At 29.6% G+C, this 16,832-nt stretch overlaps 1 protein-coding gene across 2 annotated transcripts; it reads left to right on the plus strand.

Moving 5' to 3' along the window:
* Window positions 1–532: 532 nt before the first annotated feature.
* LOC111686016 (torso-like protein) lies at window positions 533–8,895 on the plus strand. 2 transcript variants are annotated; one of them, XM_023448314.2, is made up of 4 exons: window positions 533–675; window positions 5,597–5,889; window positions 5,963–6,394; window positions 8,104–8,895. In XM_023448314.2, exons 2-4 carry the CDS (start codon window positions 5,668–5,670, stop codon window positions 8,509–8,511), a joined length of 1,062 nt encoding a protein of 353 aa, XP_023304082.1. In that variant the 5' UTR covers window positions 533–675; window positions 5,597–5,667; the 3' UTR covers window positions 8,512–8,895. The 2 variants fall into 2 exon arrangements, with proteins under 2 accessions (XP_023304082.1, XP_046804755.1); XM_046948799.1 differs by having other exon boundaries at window positions 545–948.
* The last annotated feature ends 7,937 nt before the right edge of the window (window positions 8,896–16,832 follow it).

Here is a 16,832-nt window from a genome sequence, read left to right on the forward strand (position 1 = left end):
GTGACCCACACAATTTTATTCAATCATAAACGGGTAAAGCACATATATCTGGGGCAAGGTAAAATTCAACTTAAATGCTTTTTTATGACAACTCAATCACATATTATTTTTGTAAAAGGTGTAGGGTATTATATGGTCGGCCTCGTCCGAGTAGAATATCTTACTTGTTAGTTTTTCATTTTGTGATCCTGTATCCTTTTTAAGGGACGTCAAAGGTTTAAAAAGTACATTTTCAAAAAATATCTTAAAATACTTCTTGTGATCAAACAAATCTTTGGGTTATTCTTATTCACTCAGGATCATAGGATGTCATTTTCGGCGGAGTATTATCAACATACCTTGTGGAGCCACCCTATTGTATTATAAGAAATATGTCTTACAAATATGTATAAACAAACGGCAGCACCGAATTTGTATATTTTAATCTCAATTTTCAATCTGTGAGAAACACGAAGAGAGTGAGAGCACTAAGTAGTTATAGATGGAAAAATAGTGAAACAGTTTTTATACGTGGGACCTTATACATGGACTTGTGTTTGAGTTATGTTTAATTGATTACAGTCGGAACAGAAGATAAGTTGTGTTTACGTTCATATAGTGTGTTAAAGTCGCGGTCTTTCGTCTCTTGATTTAAATATTTTAAACCAACGCAGGTGTAGCTGCAAAATAATCGCTGTAATATTATTTAAATAGAATTTCGTGTTGTACGAAGAGAGTCGACATACAATTGACGGCGCGTATATTATAAAAATTTTGCTAAAACAAAAATAAATATTGTGCCATACACGTACTTGTGAATAAATATACTTGTTTTTTACAATAATAATTATGAAAAAAAATATACATTATACATATTAAAAAGCACTCAAAAATAAAATTAAATTCAAACGTAAAGAAACCTCAACATACATATGTACATAATATAACTAAAAAATACAGTTTGAGAAGGTAGAAAACTCAATAGTCTTAGAACAATTTTTTGTTATATTATTCCTTCATTTATGGTATCTTTAATCAAAATCCAAACCCCGGAAGTGCTTGTGTATAAAATCTTTCTTAAAGGCAATTTTGAATACAAAATACCATCATAAAAAATCTACAACAATTCCATGATCACAAAATTCTTCAAATACGTACTGTATATTAAAAATAATGAACAATTATGATAACAATGGGATTTGACATTACGTCTCATATAATCTATATACACATTTATATATACATATGGATGTGTGCATCTACATCTGTATATATGAACGTAGATATGTTTGTATGTATCAGTGTTGCCAGGCATGATGGAAAAATTGTCCGTATAACGTAAAATAAATGTAGTAGTGCCATGTTTATAGTCTGTTAATTTATTATACGATAGATATAAATTATCAACTTGGTTTTTCAAATTATTTCTCCATATAATAAGTAAGATTATAATCAGCAGTGATATTTTATTTATTTTTTTAGATTGAATTAAAAACTATGTATTACATATGAAATGCAGCAAATTTTGCACCAATCAGTCAAAATGGCAGCACTGGTATCAACATCTATTTGCTCAGAGAGTCAAAGTTACTAAAACGTTGGAAAGAGAGCGAGCGGATGACGACCGAATACCAAGAAAAAATTGTTTATGATAGATTAAGTATAGTAGCCTCAGTGTGTAATTATATCTCTACGGCGAAATTCACTTGTAGTATCTATTATTTTGTTTGAGTTGCCTTCAGAACGTTCATACGTATTGACTTAATCACAAAACGACGATGACCTTTAACATCGTTAATTTGTATGTGTTTTCGATGACTGGCTATTTAAAATAGCTAAGTGTGAATCGTTCGCCTTTGCGATTGACAACTACCATCGTATTCATTGATAGGAAACCCCAATACTAACATTTATTCTTGTCTACATAACGTACAATGTGTTTTTGACATAATGCTAAAAGCATTAGTATGTACATATGTTTCATATGAGACATACATGTATTTATATATACATACCTACATCTGCATACATATGTAGGTTCATACGTATATTTTTAAATACGTATGTATGTAAATTGGTTCCACTTGCTTTTAACATGTTAAAATTGAAACGTCTTAAAATTATGTATACTCCTCGGTTTAAGTTCAAATTTAAGTTGTGAAGCGTTAACTTGTTTATTGCACCGTTAAAAACTGGTCAAATCAAAACTAGAATAGCAAGGCTGTTTCTTTGTTTTCATTAAATGGCAAAATGCTATGATGACTATCGTTTGAATAAGATTTGGTTGACCAGATCATAAAATTCTTAACGAGAATATTTTACGATAACACTGTGCAACAAATTGCGAGACAAAAAATCCTTTTTCGAAACTGGAGGCCCCTTATTTATATTTACATACTTCTTTTTAAATCTATAAGATTAATTATAAAGTCTTAACATGAAATTCTAATTCGATAAAAGTGCATTTGTATTCGAATAAGAATTCTTTAAATTTTGGTAAAACATTTAAACATCTAGTATCAATCTAGTTTTCGTAAAATAATTCTAAATGTGATTAACGTTAATGGTTTTTTTATCGATATTTAGTAGTTTGCTGTTTATTGCTTTAATTTTTAAAATTATATAATTATGAAAGTATCTTAATATTTTACTTGTTTAACATATGTACTTTGAATATTGATTCATATGCAATCGGTTGGATGGACGTATGGTCTGTTACAAGGTTAATCGCAATGCTAGAAACGATTTTGTTTGACTCTGCCAATCTGTTATGGTTTATAAATGTGAGAGTTTATTTAAATATAACTAACTCTTAAAAAAACATCAATGCAAAACTCAATGTTAAGAAATCACATTTTAAACAAGTAATAAATTATAGTCGGCGAGGCCGACTATATAATACCCTACACCTTTGACAAAAATATAATGTGATTAGTTGCCATAATAAAGCATTTAAGTTGAATTGTACCTTGCATGAGATATACATACTTAAGCCGTTTATTGTTGAATAAAATTATGGACATATAAGTAAATTTTTGATGGGAACTTTTCATAGGGGCTAGAGTCATCTGAGCTATTTTTATGGAATTCGTGAGGGTCTCAAGTCTTATATAGAACTTCGTTTCTGCAGCTTTTTGTCGAGATATGAGTATATTAAACATAATTATGAACTTAAAAGCCCCAATTCGGCGGGTTCAGTTGTATAGGGGCTAGGTGAAATAATGGACCGAAGTAAACCATTTTCAACAGGCTTCGTCTACTATCATGTGCCAAATTTCATTGAATTATCTCCAAAATTGCGACCCGTAGTTTGATTACAATGTTTACATGCCCTATAGGGGGTTCAATTGTATGGGGGCTAGGTGAAATAATGGACCAATCTTAACTATTTTCAATAGGCTTCGTCCCTGAGACAATAGAATATCATGTACCAAATTTCATTGAATTATCTTTAAAATTGCGACCTGTAGTTTGCGACTCAGAAAATAATTCTGAGCCGATTGGTATACTTTAAGGTGGGTATAGGACCAATATTATTGGACGTTACAAACATCAGCACAAACCCAATGTACCCTCCCCACTAAAATGTTGTAGGGTATGAAAAGCAATGCCAACGATTGTAGTTATTTGAATACTTCTACTAAGTGCCAAAAGTTGTCAAAAAGGGATCCAATAAGTCCAAACAATTTTATATGATAATTTAATGTGTTTTTAGGGAAAACAAGTCGCCATCTGAAATGCAAAATTTTACATTAGAGATAGACAAATAAATAAAATGTAAACTATTGTTGTTTTAAAAATGACTTTCTTACCATATTATGTATAACCCAACATCAGTAAACATGTTTGAATATGCATAAATGCACTGCCAATCGGCTTAGAATTTTCTGAGTCGATTAAGCTATGTCCGTCCGTGGCTGGCTGTACATGTAAACCTTGTGCGTAAGGTACAGACCGCAATTTAATATAATTGAAAATGGTTAAAAAAGGTCCATTATTTAGACTAGCCCCAGTACAACCGTACCCCCAAATAGGGACTTTGCGCTCATAATTAAGTTAAATGTGCTATTATGTCAACAAAAGTCGGAAAAACTTAGTTTTATAGAACTATAAATGACACTACCGATTTTTGTAATGATCGGGCTTCATTTGACCCTAGCTCCCATACAAACTCCCCTTCAGATAATGACTTGAGGGTCAAAATTCACTTACAAACACTAATAACACTTTTAAATTCTACATAAATAACTGTAAAGTAGACTTAACTTCCCCTACCAACATTTATAATATTTTACAAAATTTGTATTTTTAGAATATTAAATAAACGTATTTTTTATTATTTCCTTTATCTTATTTTCATATTTAGAGCAAATGGGTAACACTTGACTTTCTCCTAGGAGACGTCAATAACATAGTTGTTAACTAGTAAAGTAACTAGATAAAGAATTAGTAATGTGACTGACTCCCTGTAATTTCATATTTTTGAAAGCTATAACAAGACAATTTTCTGGTCTTCAAATACTAAATTTTGTCTATAGATCGGGCCAATAGTTGACCAACTAAAATGCTTAATTAAATCTGAGAGCTAGCTTCACAATATTTTTATTCCTACGTAAATTTCTATTTTAGTTGTGAACATAGGTGACTTTTTTTGGGGACCACCTAATGTAACACTTCTAAATTATTTTTTATGGTTAAGGGTTAAAGTTTTTGAAATTGATTCCTGTTTGTTCTATATATTTTAATTTTGTAAATAAGTACATATTCACTTTAATAATAAAATAAAGTATACTACATACTACCACTGATAAATATTTTTAAACAAATTGAAAGGTAACCAAACTGGTTAAAACTTTTGGCTTAAAAACAAAATTAAATATAAGTACAAAAATACAAGCACAGCCAGACATTTCAAATTATTTATTACAGTGGTTTCCACAGTTTCTTGCTTTGTGCATCTTTTAACAGCTATGTTAGAATCATAGTTGCCAGATGATTTGTGTGTAAAATTGTCAAACTTCGTGAAAAAAATTGTCACTAGAATTTTGGAAATCGTCATTAAATCGTCAAATTATTTGTTACAGATAATAAACATATTTGATGGTATTTATACGAATTTTTTATACTATCGATACTTCTTTTAATCGATATTTTTATTTTCGTTTTTGTAGCGTTCGTTTATCTTCAGAGCTGAATTACGAATGCAATCATGGTGAAAATGTTGTTGATATAATAATACTATATTAATTTATTGTTAAAACAATGTCGAAGGATTTTAAAAAAATATATATTTTTTTGTAATTATAAATATATAATAATATATAAATTTCACCTTATAAAAATATAATAAATTTCACCTTATCCCCCATACAAACTCTCCATCAGATAATGACTTGTAGGTCAAAATTCACTTCACCATGCCCGACTATATGTTCATACTTGTTATATAATTGATTTGTTTTTGTTTCAACAAATTTTATTTAAAAAATGTTTATATTATACAACGCTACGACATCGATTGTGAATTGGACAACTATTTTTAGATTTTAATTTTACATACCAAAATATACAGTAATAATTTTTATTTCTACATATATATTCTACATTATATTTCTAGACTAATGCATATCGCATTACCCTTGCTTACTTATGTTATAGTCCATTGTACTAGGTAGTTCATAAGAAGAAATGAACCCAAAAAATGGGTTGTTTTGGCAGTTAACACTAATATTAGTGGCAACATGCGTGCGCTTGAGTAGTAGTCGTGAATCTCAACTAAGAGTTGGAAAAGCTTTAAATGTATTTGTCCGATTTGGTTATTTGGGAATATCGATGCGTGTTATTCCAACCAATGATACCAATGAAGATGTCAGATGGCTGTTTAAAGAACCTACCCGAAATATATACAAAGTGTGTACAATTTTATTAAATGAAAGAATATTATAAAGAGATCATGATAATGTTTTCGTTTTTTAACTTACAGGATTTAAGTAATTTGGATGAAAGTCAGGAACAAAATACACCAGGTATTTTTCATGGCGATTTTCATATGGAATTTTGCGACAATCGTCGTCAACTGTACCAGGCTTATTTTCGTGACTTCACTATAGAGCGGTTAGACCGGCCTTGGGAAGCGTTTACTGGTGGCTGGTTTCCTGATAATGCAGCTAAAAAACTTGGTATAAATACTTCCTTTATACAAGGTGATTACTCGTATGTTCTTGTACGTGTTGTGCGGTTTCGAGAAACAGGCAAATTTAAGTCAGAAATACCCAATAATTTGACACTTGAAAATGATGTGCGGGAAAGGATGAACGAAATTGTTACTGGAAACGTTACAACGGCTGTAAAATTTTTTGAAAATGTAGGAACTCATTATATTAACTCATATACAACTGGAAACTCCTTATATCAGGTAAAAACAATTAATAAAATATAATTCATATGAACTCCAAAAAGCACTAAAGTACAAAAAATCAATCTACTTTTTAATTCCTGTATAATTTTACTCTCCTACAATTAAATCCAACGTCCTTATCAACAAAATTCTTAAAGATTATTGTGTTCAAAAATTCAAGAAAATTTTAAAATTTGTCTTAATATTTAACTTCGAAATTGTAAAATGTTGTAAGTTGACAATAAATAAAATAAAAGTATCGCTTTTAGCTAATCCTTTACAGATTATTTTAAAAGCTTTAAAATTATATCAAAGAACAAAAAACAGAAAAGCCTTATGCCTTCCAGGCCGAATTGAATTTAGTTAAAAGTGTTGATCTAACTTAATTCAAATATAGTCGGCTATACTCTTGTAATGTGTAATATGTCTTTAAAGTTGCATAACTTGAATGAATCAATAAGTACAAATTTAATTAAGACAACCTCACAGCTTTTTTGCATACAATGTTATTATAAAACCAAGAGAAATGTTTGAATTATCTGATCTGTTATGGTCTGAAAATGCTCCGTTATGAAAGAAATCGATGACGTTATCTAACCCTGATTTTGAAAAATGTTTTAATATAGCACTGAGGATTAGCATAATAATTAGTAATAAAAATAATATTAATATGGTAATATACATTAGGGTGACCGCAAAAAGTCGATGTTGGAATCTTGTTCGTCTTAACCAACACAATAATTCCCCTTTCCAGATATTTATATAGCCGAAACTTGAGTTCGATTTAAAGACGTTACGCATGCCGCTAGTCGCTTAAAGTTTGAAGAAATGCAAATTTTTGACCAAAAAGAACGTTAAGTATTAGAAACAAGCTCAGTACCTATAAACAAAGCTAATATTGTATTTCAAAATTTATATTATATACATAATTCAAACAAGTCAAACAGAATTACAAATTGACAAATTGAAATTTGACCTTTCATCTCCAAATTTAACGCCTTAGGATTTCTCGCAGAAGTAACAGGTACAGCTTAACTACAAGTGGTATTGACCTAATTGTTTTATTACATACACTGGTGATATTTCAAAAATTTTAAAATTAGTTTAACAAAAATTTGTTTAAAAAGATTTAAACAAATTTAAAATGGAGTTTGAAATTGAAAAAAATATTATTGATCATAAAAAAGGTTTACGATATCTTTTATGGACAAAAACTTATATTGGAGTAAATATAGATATATTTAATGTAATCAAATAGATTTATTAGAATATTTTCCAAAATAAGTTAATTTTGTTTCCACATTTCCTAACGAAGTGATCTGAAACACGTTAATGGCCTGGGGAATTTTAAATAACATTTAAATTTTTTTAAGAATTTTTCTATTTTACATCTTTTTGAAATACTAAATCTATGTACATTAGAATCTAAGTATGCTCGTACCGCGGCCAGGTCACGTTTTTGGAGACGAAATCTGTTTGACTTAAAGCAACAAGAATTATGTTTATAATATAAATTATGAAGTGCAATATGAAGTATTAAGCGTGTTTCTATTTTTTTAAAACTTTGAGCGACGGCACGTGTTAACATCCTTTAATCGAACTCAAATTTCGGATACCTCAATATTTGGAATGCGGAATCATTTTGTGTGGTTAAGATGAATAAGATTCTTACTTTTTCCCTCATATAAGATGCAGTCAGACTAATATACATATATTTTCATTTACAGGTCTTCGTTTACAATCGTAAAAACTATCAAATGATTAAGGAACGCATAAAAACAAAAGGAATTAATGCTTTATCCAAACAAGATCTCTATCATTTATTTGCGCCCTGGGTTGCAGAACATTTGGGCCAAATACGATCAGCAAGCGCCAATAATACAGTTGAGAGATGGGCTCGGCGCAAACTTCAATATGAATATCTACTTGTCAAATATGTTACACTACTTAAACTACACGGCAACGGCACTTTGCTTCGAACGCTAGACACTCTTTTAGGGAACGACGCCATATTACAGCTGGATTTAAAATCACTCAATGTTATATTTCGCAACGAACCAGAAAAACAAAATTGGTTTCATGAAGTTTTAGACAATCATATGAAGCTATGGGAAGCCAATATGCCACAAAATTAAAGACATTACTTCAAAAACCTAATATTCACCCTGTAAAGTTCCTAAAACATTAAATAGGAATCGAAAACTTACTGCTACTGCCTTTAGAAACTTTAGTTAATCCTTTATCGTTGTAGTTTATTCGGCTGGTTCACACGTTTTAATTTAAGTTTATTCATAAGATCATTATCATATTGATGCCTGTGATACTTTTAGTACATAATTTTTTATTCTGTTAAATAAATATACGATGACACCAAACTCAAACCAACAATTTATCGTTGAACAAATGTACGAATACAACCGTAATAACAAAAATAATAATAGTTTATTATAGTAATGCACTATATTAAAGTAATGAAAATTAAATTAATAGACGATTTTAATTGCATTTATTTTTAAACATTAAATTACTTATTGTTTTTTTAATATCGATAATTAGAAAATGGTGTTTGTTGTTTCAAATCGTCAAATCCCGAAGTATTTTTGGAACGATGGTTTTTGACACATTATTGCCTGATGTTATCATAAATCTCGTACTGGTCGGCCATAACCGACTATAAACTCTAACTTCTTAATGTTGTTGTTTTTTTGTCAAAGCATGCAATAAATTGACTTTTTTGGATAAATTTTCAGAGGTTGTTTTTGATTTTTGCTTATATCCTCGTTATTTATGAACAATTTTAAATAAAATAAATAAACTTATCGAAAACACTCGACACACATTGGATAAATATGTCGATTATTAGATATACTTACGATCATCAAACATTTAATCCTGTTAACTTGTTTAAAATGACCAAATAATTTTTTTAGTTTTATTTTTTAACACTAGCTATACCCAGTGTGCTTCGCTACCCTCATCGTAATGGAATAAAATAAATATCATTATTGTAAATGTATATATATCTGCAATATCAAAAATTCCCCTATTAGAGAACTCTTTAAGTTTGATTTTATGATTCTAGTCTCAATATTACAGAAAATTAGAAAAAACAGTTGAAGAACGAAAAAGTACCAGACAGTGCCTTTTTTATATATTTTCATTAAATCAGGAAGACGCATGTTTAATTTTCAACCAGAAACCAAAAAAAAAAACGCATAAAGATTTTTATACAATCAGGAAGCTACATGTCCAGTTTAATGTTTTTAGGTTCAATATTATAGAAAATTCGAAAAGTATTAGTAAAAGAACAAAAAAGTACCAGAGTATGCTTTTTCAATTTTCGTGTTTAATTTTATGTTTATATATTCAATATTTTAGAAAGCTCTAAAAGTACCAGTGAAGTACGAAAAAGTACCAAAGGACCTATTTTATTTAATTTCATATTCCTAAGTTCAAAAAGTACCAGAAAATATTCCACTTTAAATTTTCATTTACTCAAGTCCCTGATTGCTTTCTAGGTTCAATATTATACAAAAATCCAAAAAGTACCTTTTGAAGAACGAAAAGGTTTCAAAAAGTCCCCTTTTATATGTTCTCACTTAATCCAGGCTCTACATACTTCATTTCATTTTTCTAGGTTCAATATTATAAAAAATATAAAAAGTACCTTTTGAAGAAAGAAAAAAGTACCAAAAAGTCCCTTTTATAGATTCTCATTTACTCTGGGCTCTACATGCTTAATTTCATGTTTCTAGGTTCAATATTATAGGAAATTCAAAAAGTACCTTTTGAAGAACGAAAAAGTACCAAAAAGTCCCCTTTTATAGATTCTCATTTACTCCGGGCTCTACATGCTTAATTTCATGTTTCTAGGTTCAATATTATAGGAAAATCAAAAAGTACCTTTTGAAGAACGAAAAAGTACCAAAAAGTCCCCTTTTATAGGTTCTCACTTAATCCCTCTACATACTAATTTCATGTTTCTAGGTCAATATTATAGGAAATTCAAAAGTACCTTTGAAGAACGAAAAAGTACCAAATTCCCCTTTTATAGATTCTCATTTACTCTGGGCTCTACATGCTTAATTTCATGTTTCTAGGTTCAATATTATAGAAAATTCAAAAAGTACCTTTTGAAGAAAGAAAAAAATACCAAAAAGTCCCCTTTTATAAGATTCCTCATAAAAAGTACTTTTTGTAGAACGAAACAGTACCAAAAAGTCTCCTTTTAAATATTCTCATTTACTCCGGCTCTACATGCTTAATTTCATGTTTATGTTCAACGATGTGTGAACAATACGTTTTATGGACCCTGAAAACGCAAAACATTATGGTCTTCAGAGCTTCCAAAAATGGAAAAATCGCTTTATAAGTTGTTTATTTGCATGCGGAATAAAAATCTACAGGGAGGTGGGTTGTGTGTGGGTTGATGTTAAAAGAGAAAGCCAAACAAATTCACAAAAACATAAGTGAAAACGTAAATCACTTCAATGCTAGCGATGGCAACAAAAATTTAAAAAGAAATACGGAATTCAGCTCCTTAAGATTATCGGTGATAACGGAGTTTCTATTCTAGAGGAATATGGTAAATGATGAAGACGATCCTGAATTTAATGTTCCTTTGAGCATTTTAAAAGAAAAATGGCAGTTAGACGACATCTGTCTTATTGAAGCGCCTGAAACAAAACATTAAAGCCACAGAAGCTGTCGAATTTTTTAACAAAGCTGTCCAATGGGCTGAATTTCAAATGTTCGATCAAACTGACATTAAAGTATTGAAAAATTGACATTGACATTAGCGGTAAATAAGCTGGTCTAACAAAAGAAAAAACAGAAAATAATAATCGATTATTTTCCTACTTTATTATATATGTATGTACCTACATTTATTTATTGTAAATGTTATTTATTGTTTGTCGTAATATTTTGTTCGTTTTTTATGTATCCAATTTCTTTATAAAATGGATTTATAAAAACTTTTTATGTTCCAAATAAATTACAAAAAGTTTTTTAGTAATCGTTGCATTTTCATTCCTTGCAGAAATGATTTTTAGAAAGAATAACTTAGTAATTATAAAACACAATCGAAAATGTGAACAAATTCGAAAATATGAACTACCCCGACATTAATTAGTACACATATTATCGAGAGTTCACTGTATGTTTAAAATACACTTTTGTTATTTATATATATTGTTGTTTGCACGTTTTTGTGCATTATCAAAAGTAAATACATACATAAAGTACACAGAGTAAAGGCCCAAACCAGAGTAGGAAGCGTTCAAATTGATTTATCTTTCGAGTGATATTAATTCAAGCGAAATAAATAGTTTACTTTCTTGTGAATTTATCTTTTTTTCTCGTGACTTTTAAAAATAAATTTCACGAGTGATATTTAAATTTAAAGAGCGGAAAAAAAATTTTCTCTCATGAAACGAGTACAAAAGAGTATTTCATGAGTTTTATAATATTGTAAATCTTAAGAAAATGAAAATTAACTTTTTTATGTGTAAGTGTGTAAACATACATGTGCACTTATGTATATGCGTGTGTAAACTTTAAAGAGTTATGTTTGCCTGTAGATGTTCGTAAATTTTTAAAATGTGGTAAATTTCCAGAAATTTCATTATGATTTTATGGCTTTTTACGGTCTTTGTGGACGTGTGCAAATAGAAATAGCAATTGTTATTGTAATTGAAGTAAGAAATAGGATATACGATGTGTCCATTAGGTTTTTGCATTAAAAACATTTGTTGATGCAATTTATTTTGTTTTTTTTTTTTTTCATAAAAATTTACAGGTCAATAATATTTTGAATTTTTTTTAATTTTTGTATTTTTTAAAAATAATAATATTGCATGTAAATAAATTAACAAATTTTTAATATAAGTATTTTTCTAATGTTTGTTCACAAAATTCCGAATCTTATATACCCACTTCAAACCATATTTGTGTCGAATTTAATCGCTGTATTTTTAATTCTGTCATGAGCTTTAAAGTTATTTCTCGAAGTTCATCGCTATACTCGTATTTTAAGCGAGTAATGAGCGTTGAAGTAATTTTCTTAAGGGGGCCTGATATGGAGGGTAAGGTCAATTATGGACCGATTCCCATAAAATTTGTTAGAGATATCGGTTAGTACTCGGCGTACTCGTATTGTTAAGCGAGTATTGAGCGTTAAAGTCATTATCTGAAGGACGGACGGACATAGCTACATCGAACTAAAATTTAATAAGAACCCAGAATGTGTTACAGTTTTGTGTATAAAAGCAACGCTTGCTACAACTTAGGTTATTTGTTATTTTTGATAAATGTCATTTTATCTTCATTTAAATAATAATATTTTTATTAGTTCGTTAAACAGAGTACGAAAAACAAGTTTTGTTCGTTATTTAAGGTAGTCAATAGGAAAAATTAGCTTGTTCGTTAAATGCGATGTTCGTAGAATTGAATGGTCGTTAAATCGGAAAACTATTGTATAAAAAATAATTTTGTGCACAAAACACAACTTTTAACAATGTTTATTGCTGCAGCCAAGAATAAGCTCCATACAAAATTCGACACAAAAATTTTATATACAGTAGTTTTCCGATTTAACGAACCCATATGTTGTCAGGCCTGTTCGTAAAATTGAAAAGTTCGTTATATGCAGTACTAAGTAAAACGTGGGTTTTTGGTAGGAAAATAATTAAAAATAGGTACATAAAATATTTTTTAAATGTATTTTATAAAAATTTATTCTTTTTTTATAAAAATAGTACAAAACACAAAATTCCGAATCTTATATACCCACCTTCAAACCATATTTGTGTCGAATTTAATCGCTGTATTTTTAATTCTGTCATGAGCTTTAAAGTTATTTCTCGAAGTTCATCTCTATACTCGTATTTTTAAGCGAGTAATGAGCGTTGAAGTAATTTTCTTAAGGGGGCCTTATATGGAGGGTAAGGTGAATTATGGACCGATTCCCATAAAATTTGTTAGAGATATCGGTTAGTACTCGGCGTACTCGTATTGTTAAGCGAGTATTGAGCGTTAAAGTCATTATCTGAAGGACGGACGGACATAGCTACATCGAACTAAAATTTAATAAGAACACAGAATGAGTTACAGTTTTGGGTATAAAAGCACCGCTTGCTACAACTTAGGTTATTTGTTATTTTTGATAAATGTCACTTTATCTTAATTTAAATAATAATATTTTTATTAGTTCGTTAAACAGAGTACAAAAAACAAGTTTTGTTCGTTATTTAAAGTAGTCAATAGGAAAAATTAGCTAGTTCGTTAAATGCGATGTTCGTAGAATTGAATGGTCGTTAAATCGGAAAACTACTGTATACGAAAATGTTACTATAAATTGTTATATTGAGCACTACATTTTTCAGTTAAGCAAACACTAATCTCTTAAATATATCTTCTAGATTAAAAGCTACTATATAACTTATTGCAACTTACTCGCAATGTGGTAGTGTATAATGAATTCGGATACATTTTGCACTTTCATATTTTTTATTAAATTCACACAGAAATTGTTCATATGAGAGAGTAATATTTCTTACTCTCAGTAACACTATTAGACCCGGTTCACACTGGGAAACTTTTGATGAGAAAGTTTCCCAGTGTGAACCAGGTCTTACTTATTTTTTTATGTAACAAGTAATCCGACTCTCACATATAGGAAATTACTCTCTCACATCCACGAGTGCCGTTTGAATTCGACCCTCTTGTGAGAAATTTAAACTTGTCAAAATAGACTTGGTTCACACTGGGAAACTTTTGTTGAGAAACTTTTGATTTTGTGTGTGAGAGAAAGAGATTGTTGATATTTCTTTCTCTTTCTCTCACACACAAAAATAAAAAGTTTCCCAAAAAATATTTCCTAGTTTGAACTAAGTCATACTTAAATGTTTAACTTACTTTTTTGGCCACTTCAGAATTCACTTTTTTCAATTTATGTAAATTAATTTCTAAAGATTAGTTTGCATTGTACTAAAATATTTCGTACAATTTCGTATATATTACAAAAGAATTTCGTGGTGCGAAACAACGAAAGATTCGTACAATGTGCGAATATTCGGCATGGATTTTTTTCAGTGTAGAAAATACCAACAATATTAGTACGACTATTGTAGTAGCTGTTGACATGCTACGCATACAAAGCTACGCTAATTGTCAAAAACAGCTGAAATGTTCCTGAGCCGCTGTGACGCTAATAAAAGTAGATCTTCTTTACCTATTCTACGCTTGAACGCATTCACGCTGTTGTACTTGTAACTCGCAGCATACAAATTTCTGTATTAATTTGACGTGTGGCCATACAGCTTAAACCGCGTGGTGTTGACCTCCAATTCTACCCCCACATTCATAAATGCTTAATAAATTTATTGATGGTTTATTTTAGGAATTTTTAATAGAAAATGCCGGGATTTCCGGGAATAAGCAGGATCATAAAATTTTAAATATTTCAGCCTATTTTTAGATCAAATTACATTATTTATTGAGTAATTTTTTAGACTTAAGGTGACTATACTAACATACAAGCTGAAATATCAAAAATAAAAAAGTATATATATATATACTATCGGATATTTAAAAATAACAAGTAAGAAATTATGATTTAGCTTTCATAATAAAGCATTTGACTTGATATATTTGAGCAATTTATTGTTAAAAAATTAATTTTCTGAAATATGCTTTATATGGGGCTTCCACCAAACCCCCGTTTGAGGCGATTTTCATAAAATTTGGAGGATGAATTTACGGTTATATAAAATGTTTTTATGCTGAATTTCACTATGGCACTAGTGTTTTTCAGCGAATTGTGGACATTAAAGTTATTTTTTAAGTGGGGGCTTTGTAAGGGAACTTGGGTCAAACACTTTGAATTAATTTGTTTTCCAAAATGTTCACAAAATACTTTTGGAAAAGCTTTCTGTATTAGTAAACACATACTTAATGTATTCATATTGAAATATGAAATAGAATATGTTATTTGTGTCTGTAAATTAATAAGATTTTTTAAATTTATTTATATAATTCGGGATTTAGAAATCCCGAAAATTCCAGGATCCCGATATCGAATCCTGAATCCCGGGATTTTTAAAAATCAGTCCCGACTGGCATCCCTACTCACAAACTGCTTCATCTGATATTCAGTGTAAAATTAAACCAATAAAAGTGTCTTTGATAAGGGTACATTTAATTTTTTCATGAATCATAGATGGCGCAATATAACATATAGCATATTTGCTGCATTCAGTGTTGCCAGGATATTTTTGTCATATATGTCCAATCTAACGCTCGAAGTCCCCACTTCCAAATTGAAATCCCCTTAGTTTCTCCCATTTTAACATTATCATTTAACTGAGACATGTTTTACGAATTGCGTCATCTGGTAGTCAGTGTAAAATTAAAAAATAAAAAGTGTATTTGATAAGCGTACATTTAATTTTTAATGAAACATAGATGGCGCAATATAACATAATATTCTAAGAAACATAATTTGTAAGCAGAGCATAGCATACAGATCAGAGATACGAGCCGAAATGGCTTAAATCGGCTGCGGCTGGCCGCCGGTAATATTTTTCAAGCCGCGGCGGCGTTGTTTTCTTTCGCCTCAAAAGCTAAGCCGGATTAAATTTAGCCGCTGATAAAGATTGGAATCACAAATGTATTTCGGAAAATAAATTCACCAATTTGAACGGAGTTGCCACTATTTTAAATTATTATTGCAAATTGAAAAGTGTTGCCACACAATATTTTGCTAATATTAAAATTGTTAAAACTACTATAAATGTTCATTTTTCTGCAGAAAAGGTTTCTATATAACAGACTATTATACAGAGATTTTTCAATATAGTAAACGCTTATAAGGCCGCCGCCGCCGACCTAAAATGATTGCGACGCCGCCGCCAATCATTTTACATCGGCTTGTATCTCTGATACAGATGTTTTTAAAATTTCAGAATGTCAATTCACATATGAAAAGAATATGAGAGATTTATGTATTTATATATTTGGCACAGACTCTAAATTCGAAATTATTAACACGTTTTATTATTAAAGCTAATTGAAGACTTATATGGAACATAAGGAAATTATTTGGTGAGCTGGATCAAAGGATAAAAAGGTCCTTTTTAAGGCTTTTAATGATTTATTTCAGATTTTTGTTAAGTAAACTATACGAAAGGTCTTTGGGAGACGATTTCAATGATATAACTGTACAACTCCAAAATTATTACCAATGTCCTAATTTGTCCGTAAATTTTTAAGTTTTTGAAATTTTTACATAGAATTATATATTTGTATGTATAATGTAATTAATTGAAATTAGTACATTATAAACCACATACTGTGAGCGTCAAAAGAAACTGTACACCAGTGGCATTTATGTTTAAACTTTTATTTTATTATTTTTTTTATAATGTAACTTAAAATTTTTTTAGTTTTTATTTAT

This window comes from Lucilia cuprina, chromosome 4, assembly GCF_022045245.1.
Source record: "Lucilia cuprina isolate Lc7/37 chromosome 4, ASM2204524v1, whole genome shotgun sequence".
Classification (NCBI taxonomy): domain Eukaryota; kingdom Metazoa; phylum Arthropoda; class Insecta; order Diptera; family Calliphoridae; genus Lucilia; species Lucilia cuprina.